The 25,848-nt window shown below is 29.4% G+C and overlaps 5 protein-coding genes across 5 annotated transcripts; 1 reads left to right on the top strand and 4 right to left on the bottom strand.

Annotated features, from left to right (window-relative positions):
* Positions 1 to 357: 357 nt before the first annotated feature.
* LOC8268722 lies at positions 358 to 1,154 on the bottom strand. Its single transcript, XM_002521621.4, has one exon. The coding sequence runs from the start codon at positions 966 to 968 to the stop codon at positions 558 to 560; it is 411 nt and encodes a 136-aa protein (XP_002521667.3). The 5' UTR covers positions 969 to 1,154; the 3' UTR covers positions 358 to 557.
* Positions 1,155 to 8,527: 7,373 nt separating this feature from the next.
* LOC8268721 (WEB family protein At2g17940) lies at positions 8,528 to 9,956 on the bottom strand. The gene is made up of 2 exons (XM_002521620.4): positions 9,688 to 9,956; positions 8,528 to 9,177 (listed from the first exon to the last, which is right to left on the bottom strand). The coding sequence occupies exons 1-2, from the start codon at positions 9,829 to 9,831 to the stop codon at positions 8,662 to 8,664; spliced, it is 660 nt and encodes a 219-aa protein (XP_002521666.2). The 5' UTR covers positions 9,832 to 9,956; the 3' UTR covers positions 8,528 to 8,661.
* A 2,628-nt stretch (positions 9,957 to 12,584) lies between these two features.
* LOC8268720 (30S ribosomal protein S17) lies at positions 12,585 to 14,511 on the top strand. The gene is made up of 3 exons (XM_002521619.4): positions 12,585 to 12,821; positions 13,756 to 13,909; positions 14,290 to 14,511. The coding sequence occupies exons 1-2, from the start codon at positions 12,660 to 12,662 to the stop codon at positions 13,906 to 13,908; spliced, it is 315 nt and encodes a 104-aa protein (XP_002521665.2). The 5' UTR covers positions 12,585 to 12,659; the 3' UTR covers position 13,909; positions 14,290 to 14,511.
* Positions 14,512 to 15,602: 1,091 nt separating this feature from the next.
* Positions 15,603 to 19,118, bottom strand: LOC8268719 (pentatricopeptide repeat-containing protein At1g25360). Its single transcript, XM_015720838.3, has one exon. The coding sequence runs from the start codon at positions 18,656 to 18,658 to the stop codon at positions 16,253 to 16,255; it is 2,406 nt and encodes an 801-aa protein (XP_015576324.1). The 5' UTR covers positions 18,659 to 19,118; the 3' UTR covers positions 15,603 to 16,252.
* A 126-nt stretch (positions 19,119 to 19,244) lies between these two features.
* Positions 19,245 to 21,353, bottom strand: LOC8268718 (pentatricopeptide repeat-containing protein At4g31070, mitochondrial). The gene has a single exon (XM_002521617.4). The coding sequence runs from the start codon at positions 21,320 to 21,322 to the stop codon at positions 19,481 to 19,483; it is 1,842 nt and encodes a 613-aa protein (XP_002521663.2). The 5' UTR covers positions 21,323 to 21,353; the 3' UTR covers positions 19,245 to 19,480.
* Positions 21,354 to 25,848: the final 4,495 nt, after the last annotated feature.

The following is a 25,848-nucleotide window of genomic DNA, read 5'->3' as shown; positions in this document are numbered from 1 at the left end:
AGAATTGAATTCATAACGAATTTGGAAATATTATTTTTTTGAGACCCATTTGAAAATTTTGTATGCAAAAATCCAAGAACCAAGATTCGAAGCAAGACTTGAAAAATGTAAGCCCCATTAAGTCTGGCCTGGCCATCTTCTTAAACATGTTGAATTTTCCCTAGTTTTTTCTGCTATAGTTAAAGATGAAATTACTGAAATTGATAAACTCAGCTCAATCGAGAGATTTATCTTAAAGTTAACAACTTTTGTTACCTAATGAACACAAGTACATGATACATGAAATAAGTAAAAGGAAATCAGCTAAAACAAGCATAAGCAAATGGAAACGAATAGAAAAGGGAAAAGAAATTGGAATAACAATAATAAATCAACCATATAATTAAGGAAAAAGAAACCTAAAATAATCTACAATTCCCTGTAAATCCTGCATATATTAACTTTACATACTATAATATATATATTACTGGCTATCTCACACCTCTAAACTAAATGTTAAAACACATGATCACCACCCACCAAATGGAAACCTTACAGAAAACAGAACATAAACATTCTCACATGACTGGGACTGGGATGACCATCTCAGTGGCAGCAGCGGAGTTCCTGCTATTTTCCTCCTCCTCCTCCTCCTCCTCCACCGCCACGGATGTTTTCTTGATAAACTCGATACAATCCGCCACGGCTTCACTGTGATGAGGATCAGCTGATGATGAGTAGTAATATGATCTCTTAAGAGGTGGTCCACCACTGTTACTACTTCTACTTCTACTTCTACTAGTACTGTGCGTAGCTTTGGATAGAGCTGACAGCATCATCAACCGAAACACCGCCTCACGGAAGCGCTCGAGGAGGGTCATCGGAGACAAGCGGTGGTTGTTCTTGATAGTGCAGGTAGTGTTATGGCTGCCTCTGAGCCTGGGGATACAGAGATGGCTCTTCATTCTTTTAGGACTTTGGTTCTCCATATATGATTTGATCAGTTTTTCTTTTCTTTTGGCAGTTGACAACAAATGGATGGAAGGAAATTCTTTTTTATATGAGAATCTGTTCAGATAAGACAAGATTTATATTTAATTTTTGTTTGGAGTGTGAAGTAGAAAGTGTTAGAAGGTTGGGTGGCTGGCTTCATCATGTCATGTGGCTAGCAGCTAACTAGTTTATTTGGTACCCATTAACTAGTCATTTATTTTTTTTCTAGTTAAATAAAAGTTTTATTTAAAATTAATTTATTTTTAATTAAATAATAATTATAATCTTAAAATAATATATTAAAAATATTCCTGATGCATTATGTATATATATTACTTTTTTAATTATAAAAAATATTTATAAATAAGACTTCAATAAACTTTTTATCTTAAAATATAAAAATTAACTTTATGTTGAGAGAGTTTAAACTCTATTTTTATTTTAATTTTAACAAAAACAGTATAAATTCTTATGACTTTAATGATATTTATAATTCTACTTCTTTATTCCTGAAATTAAAAAGAAAAATTAAAACTAATATCACTAATGCTCATGAAGAAATGTAGGTAAAATCTTTTTATATATATATAAATATTCTTTTAAAGAAATATATATATATATATATAAATATTCTTTGAAGTGCTTTTATTTTATAAAATGATAATCTTTAAAATAAAAGAATAATATATGACTTCAAAGAGAGCATAATTAACTAAAATTGTATTTAATTAAAATTTATTTCCTCTGTAAATAAATTTTTATGAATTTCTAATTTGATGTGTAAAATAATAAGTATAAAATTTTATTAAAATAATTATATAAAAAGAAAGTTAAATGAAATAATAAACTCAAAACAGCTATTCAATTCTATGGAATATTTTATAATTGTTGAAAATATTGTTATAAAATTTAAATTAGTCATAATTAATTATATAGAATTATATAAGAAAATTTATCTCAATTAAAAAATATAAAGATTATTTTATTTAATGAAATTCAATCAAATATCTAAAAGAAATTACTAATAAAGGGTGCAAAAGGAATTACAAATCAGATTAAGGCAGAAATTTGAGGATCGGAGAATTTGCTGGAAATGCTGGAAGTAAGTATTATTTAATTAAGTCAAAGTTATGATTAGTGTTTAATGACAGCCCAACTCATTAATCTAATTAGAAACCACAACAACCTATCCTATGAGCATCTCTAGAGTAAAAGAGTATATTTTTTATTAATAAAAATTATATTAATCAATATTTTAAATACAATTATAACAAAGTGATTTATTAGATTTTCTTTTTCTCTTTAAGCTATTTCCTATTTGTTGAATAATAAAATATACTCTTTTACTGTGAATGTAAAATTATTGAATAATAAAATAAATAAAATTTAAAGCTAAATATTTCAAATAAATCATTATATACGACCGTAAAGCTTGTTCAATAAAATCAAATTAGTTTCAAATCATTTACAAAATAATTAAAATAGACCAAATGAGAGGAGCCACATAATCCAACAATTGGCAAAATTCTAAAATGAAAATTCATGCCAAACTAATAAAATAAGACTAGTGAATTCAAATTATAAAAAAAAAAAAAAAGATAAAAACAAAAAATAAAATTTCCTCTCTTAACTGTGGATTAATGTTCTAACGTACAAATCTTTAAACACAATCAAACATTTAAATGACTAAGATTAACAAATACATTAACCTTTGAAATCTATGACAATGGTGGGTAGTGTGGATTTAAGGTGGAGGAGTAGGTGACAATGTGATGGCAACGACAACAACATTAGAAGAGTTGAATGCTGTTATAGAAGATGAGTTTATAATTCTGTATTTATATTCTTTTTCTTAATTTTTTTTTTTTGTAATTATTTATTATATTTTTAACTGCCATTAATGATTTTGAAATTACCTTTAAAAATAGGACTTAAAACTCAAAAAAGTAGAAGTTTAACTATTCTTTAAAATTCAACTGGAATATAGGGACGAACCAAACTAAACCTGTAAAGTTCAGGGGCTCGAAGATAGATTTGCTGGCGTGGCAAATATTGGACGAATTTAAAAATAATGATTATCAATGATTCACTTCTTTTATAATAAATAAAAATGAAACGTAATTTTCAATAGATAAGAAAATAAGTAAAATAAAACGGCACTTTTCCAATTAAGCCAACAAAATATATTTTTAAGGCATTAAATTAATCTTCTTTTTTATTTTTCCATTAACTGATTCTTGATAATTGATTTTCTCCTTCCAACTCTCAAATAAAAGATCATAAACTTAAAAGTGTTATGAAACTAAACTGGTATTTTACCCTTTGTTTACAAGTTTAAAATTAATTTTGCTCGAGTTTATAAGCTTTTTTGTTTTTATTTTTTTTTCTTTAAGCTAGTTATAGAATTTGAAAAAATATGATATGTTTAGTGAAGTATCTAAATTAGTACTCGCAAGTGAAAAAACTGAATAGTAGTTCGGACAAGCTCACCACGAGGTCGATCTCATAAAAAATTGTAGAGCATATAATATAAAGACCAACTATCACACAAAATACTGAAAATAAATATAAACACTCTAAGCCAATGTTTTAAGAATGATCTTTAGTTTAATAAAAGAAATTAAATAATCATAACAACTAGAATGATTAATATGAACTATATGATAAAATAGCATTTTAGTCTAGCTTTTACTTAGTAATCCCTTTAATTCCCTTAAGCTCTAATTTACAAATGAGATGGTGATGTGCTTTTTTTCCCAAATCACTCAAGCTAATGATGCAACTTAGGTTTTTTATACCAACATAGATTAAAGTAAAGAAGATGTTTCTAATACTTTTAACCAAAGATTTTCATAACACATATTACTACTAAATTGATATGATGGTCAACCAATAATAATAGATGAAACTAATGAACATATGAAGGCAAAGAAACCATTTATTAAAACTCAAAATATATAAGGTTCATACATAAGTAAAAAACCAAACTAAACACTTATAGGACTTAGCCTAACATACTTAATCCAATGATCATTATAATTAAATAGAAAGACTTAAGATTTATAAAACAGAAAACTAAAACTCCCTCAAAGTTCAAAAGCTCTTCAAGAAATGAAGAAGATTGATCATCTTTCTCCACGTCTTCGAAAAGCTTCTCTAATTCTTCAAAGAATGATGCAACACAAGCTAGCTAGATGTAGAAGATGATGAACTCCAGAAATTTCTGCATAGAATAATAAAACCCCTTCTCTAGAGAGATTCTCCATAGCCAAAGAACTCCTTGTAGAGATTCCCTTTTTAGAGTTCTTTTCTCAACACACAACTCCTATAGTTTATCTCTTACTGTCCTAATTATATAATAATTACTTAAACCCCCATTCTTGTGCCTTAATGAATTAAGCTATGCCAAAACTATTAATAGCCCACGTGTCTGATTCTCGAGCCTTTAATAGTCGTATTCCAATTAACGCCCATTTTACTGCGTTTTTAGCTCAAATTCTCCCTTTTGGCGATTATTTCCTGAATTTAGACAAAAAAACTAAAATGAGGTAAAACACATCTTTATACCATATTATATATAGAAATATATCATTAAAGCTTTAAAACACCATTAAATATCTATATATAATTTAGATGATCATTTAGTTAAGCTGAGTGGTAAAATATTATTATTCGTTATTGATAAAATATTCAATTACTGATATAGATATTAAATTAAATTTTTTATTTAATATTATAATTTAACAAGACATATTGATCACATATAATATGCACTACGGTTTTTATTTATATAATAAATGTATTATTTTAACTTAAAAAAAAAAAAGAAAGGATTAAAATTATTTTACTTCAATGTTTAAAGAATTTTAGATTAGTACATTTAAGAGATATAAGAAATATCTTAATTTGTTATTTTTTGTAAAAATTAAGTTATTATAAATTTAAATTGAAAAATAGTAAACAAGGTTAAGAAAATTCAAAAAAAAAATGTTGATTTAGTAAATTTATTTTAAAACTTGTTGAAAAATTTCAAATGAGAATTATTGTAAAGCGGAGTTGTTGAATGCCTTAATAGCTATCAGTAGCTATTCAAAAAAATTAACAGAAACTGTTAGAAATTAAAATGGTATCAAGCTGCTGTCCAACAGTTATGCCAAGCACTCTCATTAAATTACTTATAGAGTAGTTTCAGAGAATAGGGATTTACAATAGTTGCATGATGGGAAATTACAACAGGCCAGGAACGAGTGATTCAACAAACCAAGCAATTTATATAACTCTTTAGCAATCTTATGGTAAGGTTAATTTGTAATTCTTAATATATGTTTTTATTTTCTTAGTAAATTAGTGTATTTTATATTACTCCATTAGCAAATTGGAAATTGTTACAATAACACTATTGATTTATAATTATGATAGAAGAGAAAGACACGCCACTTAAGCAGAAAGTGTGTCATATTAGTGTCTCGTAGGCAAGTAAATGTGTTTCGTCAATAAAATTTAATAGTATTATGATAATGTATTTAGTTTTTACTAATAGTTTTATTTATTTATTAAAAAAGTAATTACATATTTAAAATTATAAAATTATATATATATATATCATAAATTTTCATACAATAATATTATGAGATGAAATTTTTTTATTTAAATCATTATATTATAAAAAATAACATGCTTCATACGTGTAATACTTATTATTATTACTACTATTATTAAAAAATTTGCGTTATATAAATTATTATATAATTATTGTTTGTTTTATTCAATAAAAAAAATTTAATAATCGAGTGGAATGGTCAATTTCGAGCTTTTATTTTTTATTTTTTATAATCAGAAAAAACAAAAAGAGATGAAATAGGAAAAAAGAGTGTGAAATTAATTTCATCATATTATTAATGTGAGACCCAATTGATTCAGAGGAGACCGTCACAACCATTCAAGACATAAACACATGGGATGAAGCCAATTTACAAACTACACTCATTCTCAGCATCCAAATTATGAGACATGTGCACTCCCACAAATACAGTTTAGATAGCGAAGCAGCACCAAAGTTTATTAAAGAAAAGAAGAAGAAGAAGAAAAGCCATTTGAGGTATACGGCTGAAGAAGACGAAGATGGAAGACAAAAAGAAAAACCATTTTTGTCTGGAGTGATAGGGCTCACATGGTTACATGTGCCTTCTTACATCTTTTTAATTAACACAATCAATTATTCTTCACCTCCTCTTTATTCAATTCAGCCGACTTACCGGCCAATTATTATAACATATTAAGAAAGGGGAAAAAAGAATAACAGAAAATAGAAAAGAAAGATAAGACTTCTTTGATTTCTTGAATACTATAACTAAAATTAAAATTTTTATAATTAAAATAAAACTAATTTTAAAATTCAGTAACTATTTATACTATTATCTCACTTGAATACTATAACTCTAAAATTAATAAATTTTATAAATCTTAAGCATATTGGTCAGCTCAAGATTAATAGATTAAGTTTAAATTTCTCTATTATCATCTATTAACATTTGCAATATTATACCATTTTTATAGTCAGAAATAGATAGCCGGATTGTGCATTTCACAGTCCATTAGACCAATAAAATACAAATAGAAAAAGAAAGAGAAAGAGAAAATGTTGAAATGTGGGTAGGGGAAGCAGCAGGAAATGGAGGAAGTTGAGTGGATTAGTAAAGAATCCTTTGGCCATGCTTCTGGGATTGAATATTTGATGTCGGTTTGTTTGTTATGTTTTTGTGGGCATTATGTGATGGGAGGAAAAGCTTCTTCTAATTTGCTCACTGCCTCAAGTCTTTAAGGCATTGGGATCCAATACACTTAACTTTATATAGCTTTCTTTTTTATGACATGTCTATTAATTATAGATAGATGATAGGTCTATTAAAGCAATTTAAAGGGTGAATAGTATCTTTTCTTTTTTGTTATACTAAATATAATTATTTATGTATCCTTGTAAGTATTTTTCTCTTTTTTAAGCATTGCAAGAGGGAAGTCTTGATTGATTCTCCAATCTGTTATATATTTATACTTAAATAATTTGAAAGATAATTATTATTATATTAAATATTTCAAAGGCTAATCATATGGTTCATAGTTGATGGATCACCTAGCAAGATAGACGAACATCTAGCGACGATCCTTAAAAAAGTATTTCAGTGAACAAGTAATAAGTAAATCAACAGAATACCATAGATGGATTTTTCTGAATCCACTCTGATGCTTAAGTTGAATATTTGAAAAATAAATATAAAAGTATAAAATCGTAATATAAGATACCTCAAAACCGTAAATCCAAACTGTTTATATGGTGCTAGATTGGTCCATTTTCATATGAGAATATGGTTTCTCTTATTGTAGGGAGCTAGTGTTCTATATAGATTATATTATTTACCCTATTTGGATTTGATCTCAAAATTTAGGAATGAGCATATTGTTCGAAACTACTTTTCTAATCAGGAATTTCTGGCCACTTATGATTCGGATGTTAACTTGTTATTATTCTGTATTATTCATATCATCTCATCCTAGCTAGATTAGGTGTATTTTATGCATAGTTATTAATAATTACCTTCAATATCCATGTCACATTTTAAATCTTAACTCATTAAGAGGTAAGCCGTATTCGGTATTAAAATTGAAAAAATATTTTTTTTATCTCAGTCATTATTTTATATTATTTTTTAAATTTTGAAAATTATTTTACAAAAAACAGATGAATTGATACTTTTCTCACAAGTAGATTTAATAGAAGCAATAAAAGATTTTAAGAAATTAATATTATTAAATAAAAAAAGTTCCAAACTTACCTTTTAAACACCCAACATCAATTCTAAATACACTTTTTAAATTTCTTAATAAGATAATGCAAAACTTTGATCATAATACCCAATAACAATCTCAAATACACCCTTAGAAAGAAATTTGATCTTAATGGTTTTTAACATTTTTTCACTCTGATGATTCCTGGAGAGGTGCAAGTTTTGCAACATAAAAAAGAGAAATGTTAAAAGAATTCAGCTTAAAACATGGGGAAACATGGAATATCAAATTAACTTGGGTTCTCTTATGCCCAATATAAGGTACAAAAACATGCCTTTTTAGGCCCAATCTCAAATGAAACAAGTGAGCCCAAAGAAAATATTATTTCTCCTCCCAAACTTGCAAACAGACTTCTACTGATTCATAGCTATGCTTTCCCAAATGATTCTTGGCAAAAAGCCCACTTACCAACTCATGCTTCAAATTTTGTTCTTTGGTTTTGCAATCCAAGGGGAATACAAAATTTGCATGTGCTATTAACAAGGCAGTGGTTAAAAAAAAAGGTTCAAATTTGTATGGCTTTTGGTAAGTTTGGCCAATTCTTTTTAATTTTGATTAAAATAGCTTCAATTACAAAATCATTAATAATTTTAGTTAATTTTTAATTTTCGTCAAAAAAAAGTAACATGGTATACAAGGTAGAATGACATAGATAAACTATGTAAACTATTGAATTTATTAAATTTTGACTAAAATTAAAAATTTCGTCAAAATTATAAAATATTTTACAATCCGGACCATTTTTACCAAAATTAAAAAAATCAATCAAAATTTTCAAAAGTAGCTAGATTTGAATCTTTTTACCATTATACCTATTAATAATAAAAGTATAGCAAGTGTCTCAACTTATTCTTGGAGATTCACCATCTTCTTCTTTGAAAACAACCACCCTAAAATAGGTGCAAGTGCCTTTTTTTTAATGGCCTTTTTATCTGAAGGAGGTCTCCCAAGCAATTCCTCTTTGGTAACAATAACCTTTGCCAATGAAGGAGGGCTAGCAAATTTCACATATCTTTTCTTTCCAAACTCAGCAGCTTCTTCTTCATCATCATCACCATCATTATCAATGTCATCCATGTGGCTGTTCGTATCTACTTTTGTTGCATTTTCAATGAACTTGAGGTCTTCAATTCCAGGATCATCAATAATAACTGGTTGCTTCTTAAACATTTCTTTTGTCTTTAGCCATTGTAGCTCCTTCTTTGTCTGTTCTAGTTCTTCTTTAAGAGATTTTACACAGTTTGTCATCAATTCGGCTTCTGCTCTTGATTTTTTGAGACTTAACTTTGTTTCTTCAAGCTCTGCTGTCAAAGCTCCCATTCTGGATTGAGACTGCCCACTTTCACTTGCTCCACCTCGCATCTAACCAAGAACATTTGTAATTACATTTAAATTGGAAATTAAACTTAGTGGACACACAATAATTCATCAAGGTAGGACTAGAATTAGTGTATTTCATTTTACTATTTCAATTATCTAAAAATTTCTTACTTCTTTACTATTATGTAATCTAATATTCATGTCTGACAGCATATCTAATATAACAAAATATAATATCAAAACTTACTATAACTAAATTAAATCGCATCTAAATATCTCAATTAGGTTGACGCTTGATGTGCAGATTAATAAAATCATAAAATAGAAGATTTATAAATATGTTTTAATAAGTTAATGATGAGCAATTAAAATGAAATTTTCTTATATCTTGGTCTATGTATGTGAAAAAAGAAAAAAAAAAATATATATATATATATATATATATTTGTGAGGCTTTTGAGGGCCAGAATCCTAATCGGAGTCGCATCATGCAGTGACAAGAAATACATATACGTAGACATGCATTCTTCTATCTATAGAGAAAGAGAGAACCTGTTTGAGCTTGTTAGCATAGATTTCCCCAGCTAACACTCTCTCCCCAAACAAACTGACTGCTTCTTTAACTGACCCAAATGGGGCTCGAGTGTCAATCTCTGCCCGACCCATCACCACCAATCTTCTCTCCTCTGTCTCCATAGCTTTGCTTTTGCACCTTGGAACTTGGAAATGAACTGATGGTGCAAGTGATCGATTGACAGACAAAGGAAGCTCCTTCTTATAAATACAAAGAATAGCAGAGACAGATAATTCCAGGGATTGGTACAGCTGACAGTGATTGAGTTCGTTAGTAATGTATTATAGTGCTTAAGGTAAGTTTTAATATGTAATATAAAATCATGGTCTTTTTTTGAGTTTCTTGGCGTCCACTTCACTGGAATCTTGTTATTTGAAGTTGACAAGGGACAAAAATATATTGGTGGTGGTTAGACCATCCATCTTCATTTTTATTACTGATTCGTTATATATACTGTGAAACTCACTTTGATTAGGACTTGTCTCCTTACCTAGTGGAGCCCTTGGCCCTCCCTCAAAAGTGGATTCATACAGTTTCCAAATTATGTAATTTTCATTCAAAAGTTTGAAATTTAGGGTTTCACTAGAGCGTAATTTATCATAATGAAGTCATTATAAAAAAATTAATCGATATTATTTTAAATAACTTATTAATTTTATAGGTTATTTTGTTAATTTAAATTATCAATTAGTTTATATATAATTTTTAATTATTTGTATAAATTAAAAATTCTATATAACTTTAGTATTCAATTATGTTAATAAATCATTAAAATTAAAATAATATAAATTTATTATTAATATTATGAGTATATGAATGACTCTGGAATTTAATTAATTTTATTTCTATTCCAACACTAAGATTTATGAGTAATTAAGTCATGGATAGCCACCTAATCATTTAAGTTATATTAGAAGAACAGCTAAGCTAGAATAGGTGAATTTCAAAAGTAGAAACCAAAGAGGTTATTCAAGTCCAACAAGTCAAACTTTATACAATTGTTGTATATCAAATCAAGAGCATATAGATGAGATTATGATTATTTTTTCTAATTTAATAAATATTTTAAGTTTAAATTTTGAATATAACTATATTAAAACTCTTAAAATAGTATTTTGTCATCCATAAATTTTATCCAATATATTCTTAGACTAAATATATATGTATATATATCATAAAAGAATATATATATATATGAAGAAAGTCCTCTGCACAAGAAAGAAACGTAATTCAGAAAACATACAAAATAATTCATTTATTATACTCTTTGATTGTTGGAGGGTCACTGGACGAAGAGAATTCAACGTTCACCTGATAGTTTCTTTGTGTTAACCTACAATTTGGAGGATACTTTTCTTTTCTTTTTTTTCTTTCTTTTTTCTGACATGAAACCCATGTAGTGGAATGAGATTGTGGTACAAATAAATCTCACGAATTCGAATTTGGATTAAGGAACTTATAAATAAAAAAATTAAACATAAGAACTTTGAATATAAATTAATAAAAGTTAATTAAAAACTCTTAAATTAATGTATATAAATAATATATGCAATAAAATGGAACATAATATCTATTGAAGAATATAATCCCATAATCAAGTTAATATAATATCTTTAAAATAATATAATTATAATTGTACTAATTATCTTATTACATAATGTGATCCTACTAATTATCTCCAAACAACAAATAATCGCTTTACCATATTTCAAGGTAATTTAATATAAGTGTTAGAAGTTGTATTTATTCCATATCGCTTGGTTACTGAACTGTTATAATGTATATAAGTGGATTGGACATCCTTTTCCTTTGGGCTAGCTTTTAGGATGAGTTCTTTCCAAACTCATTTATCGCGATAGAGGGTGTTAGAAGTTGTCTTTATCTCACATCGCTAGGTTACTGAGCTGTTATAATGTATATAAGTAGATTTGACATCCTTTTCCTTTGAGCTAGCTTTTAGGAATGAGTTTTACCAAAATACATTTATTAATAAAAATTAATGAAAAAAATAAAATTAAGAATCAATGGAAAAAATCATTATAAATTGAATTCTAAATTTAATAACTTTATGCAAATTGTAAGTTTTGGGAAAAAAGAAAGCAAAATGGAGAGAATTTTGAATAGAAGAATAACTTTTTTCGTGAGTAAGAAATATTAGGGTTTTATTAAAGAAAATTTTAAATTTATTGTTTGGAATTTGAATATGTCAAATGATTTTAAAATGAAAACCCAAATATTTATTTGAGATTAAAAAATAAATTCCACTATATTTTCATTTTTTTCTTAACAACTGAAAAAAAAATTTACAAACTTATTATATTTTCACACTTAAAAGATAAAAAAATATATTATACTAAAAAATATCACTTGTGCTTTTTTTTTAATATTTTTAAGTTCACATCACTGATATTTTATATGTATATATATAATCTAAATATTGATATAAAATAAAATTATGAAAAATAAGTATTCTTCAAGTAATATAATATCTAATTAACACTTTGTGATTATAATAAATTATCATAACATATTTTTTCAATTTTCAGTTAAATTTAAAATATACTGTTAAATAATATATTTTATGAACCATATAATATTAAATGCCACAATATTTATTATATTATATTTTGATCATGATCCATGTTAAATATATATAAAATAATATAAAAATATTGAAAAAGTTACATACCAACAAAATGCTAAATAAATAAAACATTTCTCTATCATTCAAATGTAAAAGCATAAACCAAGGTAAATCACAGTAACTTTTTTTTTTTTTAATCTTTCTCTTAAAAGAAATAACAACAATAAAGAAGGCGAGTTGAAACGATGGCGTTTTAGTAAGGGATCGAAAGGCACGAAATTTAATAGGGGTTTTTGGGTTTGAATGAAGAAGAGTGAAGACTGGAGAGAAGTGGGTGCTAAGGGTTTGTTTGGGGTTTAGGAAAAGATGAAATCAGTAGTAGGAATGGTAGTATCAAACAAAATGCAGAAATCAGTAGTAGTAGCTGTTGATAGGCTTTTCCACAACAAGCTCTACAATCGTTACGTCAAGCGCACTTCCAAATTCATGGCTCACGACGAGAATGACCTTTGCAATATCGGTGATCGCGTAAGCCTTTGTCTTTCTTTATATCGACATAGTCATTCTTGAATCTGCTACTTCTCTATCTATTAACAAATATTTTTTCTATTTATTGGTCGGGTTGCAGTGTTCGTTCGTTGATGCTATTATTGATACTTGAAATCTGAAAATTAGCATCTTTATGTCAATACCCTTACAGTAAAAGAGTTCTCTTTTGCATTTTCTGTGAAAATTGTGTTTGCTTTTTTCTTTTTGACAAATGAGTAAATTTGAATGATACCCAATTTGCCAAGCTGTTGATTCTTTTCAAAGAAAGAAAAAAAGGGAAATAAAATTGGAAATCTACTGAAAGTGTTGATCCTGGCTACCATTCAACAGCTAGTGTGCAAATATCAATTTGGTAGTGCATTGTCTTACTGGAGTTCTTGAAGAGGTAGTGAGTCCTTCTCAGGGAGGAGGATGAACGGAGTAGATGCTCATGCCATAGTCCATCATGTTTTGCTTCTGGTAGAGAGAATTTTTAAAGAACACTGACAACTAGATATATAACAGCCTAATACGAGAATTGAGGAGCTTAGATGAACTGCTTATCATTCTTTTGCCAAGATAAATTGCATTTGGTTTCATTTTTTCTGGTCCTCTTCAACTTATAAATAGTGAGAGAATTACACTTGATACCTTGAGGGTCTCGTCTGCCTTGCGGGAGTTCTATTCGTTCGGAAATGGATGTCCTTACATGGTGCATCCTCCTTTCTGCCCTTTGAACTTGAGGGATTCGGTGATAATGCTTCATTTGGTTTTAAAGTAAGTCGGAAAAGCAGCAATGAGGAACATGTTTGTCTTTGCCCCCACCTCTTTCTTCCCACTTTTTTCTTCTCCAGTATGAGTGAATGAACATATAATATGATTCTCTATGATAAAATTTCTTCCTGTTTAATGAAATATATTTGTTATGTTTCAGGTTCGATTGGATCCTTCTAGGCCACTGAGCAAGCGAAAGCACTGGGTTGTTGCTGAAATTCTTAAAAAGGCTCGAATTTATGTTCCTCCATCTGCTGATAACACTACTAGTTCAAATAACACAGCTGAAGTAACAAACACTTCAGCATCTTGAGGTTTGTTAAATTTACAGTTCGTTCTAAGTTCTTCTTGTTTTTCTTTTTATTTTATCTTTTGTGCAAATGTTAAGGTCTTTCTTGTTCACTAACTTGGTTGTGCTCTGGTTTGATTAACAATTTAAAACTTCAGAATCCTGATAAAGCTAGATAGGAAATAACACTATGTACTGATACGTTCTAGGTTTGCTTGCATAATACTTATGCCAGTGTATGAAGATTTGGCTATTTTAATCTTGCATGAAGTCAAATGGCTATTTGTCCTGTTTCTTAAATACATTTTGATTAGTAATTACCTGCTACAATATGATTTGGGAAGTTATAGGCTAGTTTGTCGTCGGAATTGAGAGAGCTGATGTTCACTTTGTTCCTTGTGACAGGTGATATTTTTCTGGAGACATCTGATGGATCAAGAACTCTTGCATCAGGATAAAGAACCCTAAGAAATACTGAGAATCAGAGGCTGAAGGTTAAAAAATCAAAAAGATGGTTGACAGTATTTGCAATTGATTTTTGTTTGCATCTGGACAAATGAACCTTAAATTATAGATTTCAGTGTATTTCAGAAGATTTTTCCATATATTCTACTCTGCTTCAAATCATATTGATGGGTCTCTCTTTTGAAGGTCAATCTTAAGACTTTCAAATACATGCAATGGATAGTACTTTTAACAAGCTTCAGATCTGAAGTGAAAGCTTGCTCTGTGTTGATCTTTTGTGGGTTCTTCTGTATCTATAAGCTAGTAACATGTTTTAGTTCAGAATAAAATTCAATTAATAAATAAAATAGAGTAGGAAACTATCTTGTGCTAAATCCATTTCTACCAAATGCTTTCTTAGGTACTAGGTACTCAAAAAGAGAGTGAAAAAATTATAAAAAAAAGATAATAAAAAAAATTCCAGTGTTCTTGTATTCAGATTCAAAATGTGAGGTTGTTAGCACAAGGTTGGAAGTGTAGTATCAAGCAGATTTCATTACTCAAAGCATGATATTTGAAGAAAAACAATTGGTTCATGAAGGCCATTCTAATAAATAGGCAAATGGCAAATATTGCACAGAAAGATGAATAATTATTCTCCGGAAATGCTTCTAAGGTTACCAGTTATCAAACCCAAAAATCTGAGGAGCTACCTATGTGACTCTCTTCAAACTCTAGGTCCATAAGATCATGTCAAGATGGAAATGATATAACATTTGTTGCAGAAACTATATTGCCAATTTTTGAGATTTCCAAGCAAATTTGGTTAAAGCTGAAGGCACAAAACTGCTCTCATGTAGTCCTAGCCTAAAAGACTTCTATTTTGAGCTTGATTAGAAATCATTAGAATCTTAAAACTTCAACCACAACCCTTTCATCTCGCGTTGATTGATTAATCCTAGTGCGAATCCACAGAAGAATTTTACAGCAGCGAGTTGATAACTCGAGGTTTGAAAATTTCTTTCTGACTGATTTCTGAGGTTTAATGTGATCTACAATCCTGCAAAAAACATGTCAAAGAAGAACACAAGCATTTGATACCTGCTGTGAAGCAACAGGATCATGGGGCAAAACCTCGAACTGTAAGAGGCAAATGCTGCATTTCTCTATCCAGTATGAAAGTCCAGTTGTGATTGTCCGCATCCTTTCTGCATTGACAAGAAGGCTGGCTTGCTCATGAACCATATTGGCTACAACATATGCAATCACTGCAATGGCTAGAAGTAATATGTGAAATGCATTACTTGAGAAAAGTTTTTCAAAACAAGCAATGATAATTCCCCATTTGATAGAATTACTATAACAAATGTCGCAGTGCTACCCCCCGTTGAAAAATCAATCATCCCTTTGGAGATTGCAATACAAGTCACTTCTTCTTGAGCTCCTATTTCTATTAAAGGAAACTCTGATAAATGAATGTTTCAAGTGAAAAAGAAAACTAAAGCCTTTGGTTAGTGTGACAATGCTGTATTAACTTTTGAAAAGAATCGTATACAGGCATTCACTGAGGCAACTGGCGAGGCTGCATTTAGGAACTTCACCGGAAGCCAAACAAATTTCTGATGTGAACTCTTAACTGTTTGATATTTTAACAGAAGCTGCCTATAAGTAATCACTGCAATTCAACACCCCTGAAATGATGATACCTCTTCCATTTGTGACAACAGTTTCCCTAATAAATATTTTCAAAGCAATGCTTCATTTTGAAGAACCGCCAAAAGACCAACAAATGTTTGACTTGAACCTTAAATATTTCAGACTTTTGATATATTTTTTAAGGCAAGACTGCATTTCTTTAAGGGCCACCACATCCCAAGCAAATGTCTAAATTTGCATCTTAACTCTCTGACTTGTCAGAAATTTCCTACCAGTAATCACCACAAGAGCATTTACCATCCCGAAAATGATGAAACCGCTTTCCATCTCTCACAACAATTTCCCTCTCGACAACTTTTGATATATATTTGATTGCATTATGGCAATCACCACAGATCCTAAGGTTCTTGAAAACCCTAACAGTGGCTTCACGGGGAAGTTTCATAAGTCCAAAAGCAACTGCAAGCTTCTCACTGTGAGTGGACAAGGCATTTTCTTTTTGGTCAAACTCCATATCATGCAACACAAACTTTGTATCTGGGACATACCCTAATCTTCTCATTTCCAGGCCCAGCTGATTAAGATAATTATAAACCGCTAGTACCTCAGGATGAACAGCATCATCAACCAAGAATACATGAACCATGCTTTCAACTTCAATCCAACTACAACCAGGTTCTTTCTTCACCCCTCGGTCCTTCATTAACTTCCGCACTTTAGCCACATCATCCCATCGCCCTGCTACAGCGTAAATGTTTGACAACTGTACATAGGTTCCATCATGTTGGGGCTTCAGCTCAAAGAGTCGCTCTGCAGCTGTAACACCCAGATCCATGTTCCCATGTAGACGACAACCTACAAGAAGAGCCTCCCAAACTGGAGCACCAGGCTCAAAAGGCATTGATGCCATTACGCTCTTTGCCTCTGAGAATCTCCCAGCTCTACATAACAAGTCAATAACACGGGCATAATGATCTTCACCTGGGGTTATTCTGTAGACACGACTCATTGAGTTAAAGTAACGGTGCCCTTCTTTAACTAAACCAGCATGGCTACAAGCAGAGAGAACTGTGAGAAAAGTTATCCGATCAGGCAATATACCTTCTATCAACATCTCTTCAAAAAGTTCAATTGCTTGAACACCATATCCATGCTGCCCCAGTGCTGCAATCATGGCATTCCATGATACTGAATCAACGCAAGGCATACTAAGGAATAAAGTGCGTGCAGCTTCAACAACACCACATCTTGCATACATTGTTATCAGTGCATTTCCTGCTGAAAGACTTGAATCGAACCCAAACCGTACAAGTTGAGCATGCAGTTGGCGTCCATGTTCCAATAATCCAAGCATAGAACAAGAAGTAATAGCTCCTGCAAATGCATAATCGCACGGTTCAAAACCTCGTAATTTCATCTGGTTGAACAGCTTTAGACCCTCTTCCCCGAACCCATTTTGAGCTAATCCTGATATCATTACAACCCAAGACAAAATGTTCTTCTCAGGCATCTCTTCAAAAAAGGTTTTAGCTTCATCCATGCGCCCAGCATTAAGATACCCAGATAAAATTGTATTCCAGGATACAAGATCTCGCACTGGCATATTATTAAATACCTCTTGCGCCTCATCAACTTTACCACATTTCCAGTATAATGTAACCAACGCATTATTCACAGGCAATGAAAAGTCTGGTGAAGGCATGGCCTCCGTTTTTAAAATGTACGCATGCACTTGCTTGCCATGCTGAAGAAAACCAGCATTCGCACAAGCGCTTATAATGCTAGTGTATGTAAACTCGTCCAATTTTAATCCTGCTAAATACATCTTCCTGAACATCTCCAATGCTTCTTGATATAACCCACGATGCATATAACCTGAAATCATTGCATTCCATACCACCACCAATTTCTCTCTCATCCCATCAAAAACTTCCCTTGCTGCATCAAGATCATCATTCTTGACATACCCAGTAATAATAGTCGTCCACGACAATTCGTCTCTTACAGGCATTTCATCAAACAATCTCCTAGCTGCACCCATCAAGGACGACGATATTACTGATGGCGACGATGCACACTTAACATAAACAGATATTAATGCATTCAACACTGAAGTAACAAACCATGTTCCAGATTTCACCACCGTGCAATGTAGCTGCTGGCAATGCCTTTCATTTTCAGCTACAAGTGCCAGTGCACCAAGAACACTAGTAAAAGTAAAATTATCAGGCCTAAAATCATTCCTTTTCATGTCACAGAATAGTTCAATAGCAGCATGACCATCATTATTATGCGAGTAAGCAGTGATCATAGCATTGTAAATAACAGCGTCTCTCATAATCAACGGAGTTTCATAAAACATCTCTTTTGCAAGTTTTAAATGCCCAGTAGCAGAATACGCATTAATCAACGTTGTTCTTGCAACTATATCTGGTTGGGGGATTTCGTCGAACAGGCTGCGCGCATATGAGAGTTTCGATGATTTGCAGTAAATATAGATCAAGCGGTTGAGAGTATGGCCATGTGGCTTGAACCCAGAAGCTATCATGTGGGCATGGATTGTACGAGCAAAGGGATAAGAGATGGGACTTTGAGGGCAACATAACTGAAGAAGGGACGCGTAATGGTTTGCCGCTGTACGGACGTGTTCTATAAATCTTTTCATGTCGTTCATAAGTACGGAAATTCATAGTTCTTTAGTTTTGAATGCATTATTGATTTTTGTTCGTTTCTTGTCTGTTTTAGATTTATAGGACAGTTCAGATGGTTAGGTTTCAAACTGCAATCCTGCAATTTACAAATGTCAAAAGAGTGGATAATAATAAACCTTAATTTGCAAGTTATATGCATTTCTTTTTCTGTTTTTTTCTTTTTCTTTTTTTGCCTGGTGAGTTTCTGTAGCTTTTCAAAGCAGATATGACGATTTTTTTTTTTAAATTGTTTTATGATTTTAAAAATAACTTTATTTAAAAAATTAAATATTCTATCAGTTTCTAAAAACCGAAATTATAAAAGTAAATTCTGAAAAGCTTTTCAGAAAATAATTAAAAAATTCAAAACTCAAAAGACTAGATATCAATTTGTAAATCTCAAGCGTATCCTGCTTCTGTTGGTTTACTTTTCTGTTTGGTCTTCTTGCAAAATTGTGGAGATGAATGAAATAGCTTATTGCATTTAGATATTTGTTAAAAGAGAAAAAAAAAAAAAGAGTAAAAAAAAAGATAGAAGACCTAATTACTTTTGCACGGGCAATAATTGAATAATAGAAAAAAGAATATATAATTTACTTCATTAAAAGACTCAAGTGAGCACCATGATTGTCTGTTACATCAGTGCAAATCATCTCTTTGTTGTCTCTTTTCTGTACATATTACAAATTCTGGTGTCCTAAGAACTAATGGGTTATGTTTGGGGAGCTAGGAGGCATCACCCTTACTGTACAACTGAACTGAATGAAAAATAGAGTTGTTAAAAGACATTTGCCACACCAGAAATCCTAATTTCCTGCTGAAACCTGGCTAAACCCATAGCATTTACTTAGTCCCTGTACTCTCATGAGCCTCCTCACGTCTTCTACAGCAAACCAGTTACCTGATTCAGCATAAATCATACTCAACAAAGTGTGGTTGGCAGCATTTGAAGGTTCTGATTTTATAAGCTCTTGTGCTAGCCTTTCAGCAATTTCTAATCGTCCATGAATTTTACAAGCTGACACCAAAGAGCTCCATATTGTTGTGCTAGGTTTCATAGGCATTGCTCGCAAAATATCAAAGGCATCATCAACTTTCCCTGACTTCCCAAGAAGATCAACGAGGCAAGCATAATGCTCAACAGTTAGTGAGACTTTTCCATCTTTCTTCACATTATCAAAGATCTGCTGTCCCTCTTTAACAAGGCCAGAATGATTACAAGCTGATAATACAGCGAGGAATGTCATGGCATCTGGTTCAACTCCTTGCAATTGCATCTCATGGAAAAGACACAAAGCTTCTTTCCCATGACCATGTAATCCATAAGCAGTGATCAACGTGCTCCACGACACGGAATCTTTAATATGCATTTCTTTGAAAATTTGATGCGATGCTACAACACAGCCACACTTTGAATACATATTAATAAGTGCATTCCCAATATAAGTATCAAAGTTCAAGCCACATTTCACAATGTAGCCATGCGTTCCATATCCATTCTTAAGTGAAGTTAAAGTTGTACAGGCAGTGATTACTGCCAATAAGGTCACAGAGTTTGGTTCTGTTCCATCTGCTCTCATCCACCTGAAGAGCTTCAGAGCTTCAATGCTATCCGCACTTCGACAATAGCTCCCAATAATCGAACTCCACATCACAACATCTTTAACATTTGATCTCTCAAAAGTAAGTTTAGCAAGCTGCAAACCTTCCCTACTTCTGCAATATATGTGAATAAGAGAAGATAAAAAATGATGATCCAAATCAAATCCATGTCGAAATGCATATCCATGAATTTCTTTCCCAGTCTTAGCACAACCCAACTCAGCAAATGCCGGTAATATTGCAATCAACGTGACCCTGTTAGGTCTAACCCCATTGATCTGCATTGCTCGAAAACAATCAAGGGCCATATTGTAGTCTAAATTCGCAGAGCACCCTGAAACCAGTGCAGTCCAAGAAACTACATTTTTCACCTCAATTTGATCAAATACACGTAAAGCCATTAACGAGTCACCAGATTTAAAATACCAATCAACTAAAGAAGTCAATACAAAAATTTCTTTCGCAATCCTCCCATCAATAAGAACAAGTGCATGAATTGCTCTTCCAAGTTTCATATCTCCTAAGCGTACACAAACTGATACAACACTAGCAACCAACTCAGGTTTCGGCACAATACCACATTCATACATTTCCTTAAACATTATAAACCCTTGAGTGAAATATCCATTTTGAAAATAACCATTTATGATACAATTCCAAGAGATAGGATCTTTTAGAGGCATTGTATCAAACACTTTAAGTGCAGACTCAGTGCAAGATGATTTCGCATAAAATGAAATGAAGGAATTACAAATAACAAAATCAGAGTCCAAGCCTGATTTAAGAACAATGCTGTAAAGTTGAATGCCAAAATGATGGCAATTAGAGAAAGAACACGCTTTGATTACTGAAGGAATAATGTAGGCGTTAGCATAGATATCAGAAGAATGAAGTTCTTTGTAGAATTTAAGTATCTGGTGGTTAAGTCCTTTTGAGACCATATCTTTGATTTTGGAATGGATGGTTGAGATTGATCGTATAGAGCCAAGAGTCGATCTGAACCGCTTGATTAAACCATATTTTGAGTTTGTATATATAACATACATTTTGATTTTGGCGCGGGATAATTTCACGAGTGCTGTGGCCTATGGTAGAGAGGAGGCCTGATGGTTTATTGAAGGCAAAACCATATTTTCATCCCTGAACTTTTCTAGTTATTGTTATTGCGTCCTTAATGTTTTATTATGTTCTAAGTAGCGTATTGATTTTTGTTTGGAAATATAAGCCAATATTTGGATACTTAAACTTCGACAATTTGTTACTTTAACACTTTAACTTTTGATTTAATTTAATAGATGCCTTAACTTGTATTATGTGTGTTATCTAAACAATTTTAATATACTCTATCTAATATTTCTACATTTATTATGCATAAGTATTTAATATCATCATGAAATAAAATTCAGGTGTTTGTTAAGTTAAATAAAAAATTATTTTTAAGAGATTATAAAAATAGAATTTAGGTGTTTGTTAAATTAAATTGAAAAATAAAATATTGAAGTTACTAAATAATAAAAATTTAAATATTTAAATATGTATTATACTAAAAATATAAATCAAATAACCAAGATAATATTAGACATTAATATTAAATAGTATGAAAGAAAGAAAAGTAATTTTGTGATTTAATAGAGACTATTAATTCCTATTGGCTTACAAATTTCTTCCCACCATTAAATTTTTTTTCACTAATATTCTTTTATTATTTTCCTGATTTTCTTTTTGCATGTAATTAAATTAAAGTAGTGTATATAATATTATTATAGGTGATGTAAATAATTATGATGATGAAGCTGTAGCTATGTTAAAATTTTTAAAATTGTGTTTTATCACTCGTAAAGATATAAAGTTATTAGAAAGTCCAATGAGTTAAACAAAAAAATAGGAAATAAAAGAAAAAAGAAGTTAGAGTCTAGCTGTGGGAGATACGTACGCAGCACTAAGAATAAAATAATTGGCTTAATAAACTATTAGGGCTTCTATTTGTTCTAAATCCAATTATTATCTTTTCAATTTTTTAAGAGTAGTTTGAATTGTGGAATTTTACTTTAAATGAAGAATTTTATAAAATTTAAGAATTTAGTTTAAATTCATTATTTGTTAACTAAAAATATATAAATGGATGGATTTTAAAAAAATTTATTTTCTAAAATTGTTATTTCTTAAGATTTTAATTCGACTTAGAAGGTAAGAAATTTTAAAAGATCTATTACTTTAAAAGAATTATGTATTGTTATATTAATTTTTTATTTAAATATCATATAGAACAAATTTTATATTATCTCAAAATTATTTTTAGTTTCAAATAAAGAAAAAAATTGAACTATTAATCAATTATTTTTATGTTTATTTTTTAATAAAATTTTAAAATTTATAGACTATAAATATATAAATTTTGGTTAAATTTTTATATTTCAAAACTCTTTAATCCAAGCAAAAACTTATGAATCTATGTATTATATATGCATTGACAGATAAGAAAAGCTGATATTTGATTATTATAAGTTTCATAAAATATCATTTTAGACCTTTCTAATTATTTTATATTTAGTAATTATTATTAATATTATCATTTTGACTCTCATAATTTTTCAATATTTTATAATCTTTATACAATTATTTTTCTTTTAAAATTACATTTGTTTAGACTTATAAACTATAAACTGGAATTGCATTCCATACATTTAATTCATATATATAAAAGCTAAACAAATATAAAAGTATATTAATGATAATTATATCCCAATATGTAGTTAAATTAAATTATATTGCATTCTGTGCAACTAAGTATAGACTAAGTATGTTAAGATAGATAAACAATTTTAGTCTTTAAAAGAATAATAAAGGAGTGGTTTGGTTCATGAAAAAATAAGGTGAAAATATGAATAAAAATAAGTGATTTTCATTATTGGTGTTTAGTTCGTCAAAAGTCATTCTAGGATCCCAACGAAATTATCTTATCAAAGGGAATCACTCATTCCCCTTTCCTTTTTGAGGAATGAAAGATTTATTCTAATTAAATTAATTATAAATAGTCAAACAAGTAAAATAATAAGTTATCATTAATATAGACATTATTGATACATATTTATTACATATAATTATTATAAATGATATAATGATTATTATTTTTAACTATAATTAAGTATTCTTATTGGTAACAATAGTAAATAAATTTAATTTCTTTTTTATATTAAACCTGTTATTTTGGTGTTATTAAATTTTAAATTAAAATATTCATAATAAGATAAAATTAATATGTGTTTTATTATATAAAATATAAACAATAAATTTAAAAAAATAAAGTGTATAGAAAAATCTATAATCAAATAAAGGTTATAGTCTTACTTTATTTATTTAAGACAAATTTATTTCCTATTAGTGCTAAGAGTTTAATAACATTTGTATCCCATGATACAATGATTTCTTCTTGTAAAAGTAGGAACCCAATATACAAGAAATACGAAGTAACAATATTAATTCTCTCAAGATAAGATGAAAAAAAAATTTAAGAAAAAAAGATAAACAAGTTATGAAAAAATAGTTAGAGAAAATATTTTATATAATATTTATGAAGAGACAACTCTCATAAGAGACGTTATCCAAAAGACATGACTAATTCTAAAAGATATTATCTAAAAGATATGACTCTCTTAAGAGATATAAGTCAAAGTTATGTCTTAATATAATTTCTCATTCAATTTAAATAAATTAACATTATTCTATTAAAATAATATTATTTTCTAACAATCCCCATATGAATGGAAATTGAAAAAAATAAGTACAAAATAATATACAAACACTTGAAAAAATAATTATAAGATATGTTGCATTGGGCAAGGTAGCTTTTGCCTTTGAACCTTGCTTAGTAAATATTATCAGATTTATTTGGTTAACCAGTGAACATCATGTCTTGAACTGTTCAACAATTAGTGTAAATCAAGACAATAATATTTACACATAATATCTTTGAATATTGGTTAGTTCTCATGATTATGCTCGTCATAGCCCTGAACAATTTCACGTTTCATAAATGCTTTAGAGAATTCAACCTTAAAACTCTCATAAAATCAACTTTAATTTTACATCCATATAGATGACCTATATACCCTTTTATGAATCATTAAAATCATAGTTAATACTATAACACATTTCATAAAGTAAATTTCATCGTAGAAATGAGAAGAAGTAGCTAGCTCTAAATTGCTTTTACCGAGTTTACATAGTTTAATTGTCTATTTTGAACCCCTAATTGTCCATTTTAAACCCACATATAGGAATCTCTAGTCAGGTAGGTTGGGTAACCATTATGAAATCTCTTTAGTCATAAGCTTTAATCTCATTTTTCTCGACGAGCAATTTACTTGATTTCTAGATAAATCTTTAGTAAATGGATCCGCTAGGTTGTCTTTCGAATTTACATAGTCAATGGATATAATTTCACTCTAAAGTAATTACTTAATAGTATTATGTTTACGACGCATGTGTCTAGACTTGCCATTATAAATTTTACTTTGTGCTTTGCAAATAACTGATTGATTGTCGCAGTTTATACTTTACAGATACAAGTTTTAACCACCATGTAATATCTTCTAAGAAATCTCTAAGCCATTTTGCTTATTCTCCAACTTTATTTAAAGCTATAAACTCATATTAATATAAATATAATTAACACCTTTGTTTCCGATTTTGTAACGTAAAAAAAAATTGTCATCCCTCGCTTAATTTTAATATTTAACATAGAATATCCATAATTAATTTCAGTGACAATTCTTTAGTCTATCTGATAGTCTATCTTAAAAATTGAATATTTTTTTTACCTATTTATTTTATTTTAAATCCTTGATGGTTTAATTCAATATAAATAATTAAATAAATAAATATATATATATATAGAGCAATACTTGAAATGATAATCCATAAAAAATACTAATATTTAGACAAGTTAAAACAAAGTGATAGCCAAAAGGAATAACTGAATAGCTTAATAGAATTGATATGACTGCTATGGATAGTCTGATACTGAATAAATGAGTATCCCTCCTAGAGGAAAAAATATTCTCTTTAAAAAGTAGTTTTATGCCATCCGCTAAAGCTTGAAGAACTCTTAAATGACCTGCATATTCAGATTCAATACGTTATTGTATTCCTGTATATATTTCTCATTCTAACCATATAATTACCAGTATACCTGTCATAATTCCCAATACAAGAATCAAAATATGAACAAACACCCATATAATTCCATAAAGACCTCATTTGAGGATTCTAATCTAGAAAAGAATTGATAGCGTGTACTTCCATATATATATCTATATATATATATATATATATATATATATATATATATAATATTCCTTCTTTAGTTCATCAATATTGTATTATAAAATTGTAGCTAAGTTTTCTTATTAAGCTCTACTTAATAACATTTTATAAATCACATCATGTAGAATTTCAATATATATATATATATATATATATATATAGCTTTGATGTTATTATATAATAATTTATTATAACATTGAATATCAATAAAATAAAATGATATTATTAAATGTATTTTAATATTAAA

This window comes from Ricinus communis, chromosome 5 (assembly GCF_019578655.1).
Source record: "Ricinus communis isolate WT05 ecotype wild-type chromosome 5, ASM1957865v1, whole genome shotgun sequence".
NCBI classification, from domain to species: Eukaryota; Viridiplantae; Streptophyta; class Magnoliopsida; order Malpighiales; family Euphorbiaceae; genus Ricinus; species Ricinus communis.
This window is presented reverse-complemented; position numbering and strand designations above follow the sequence as displayed.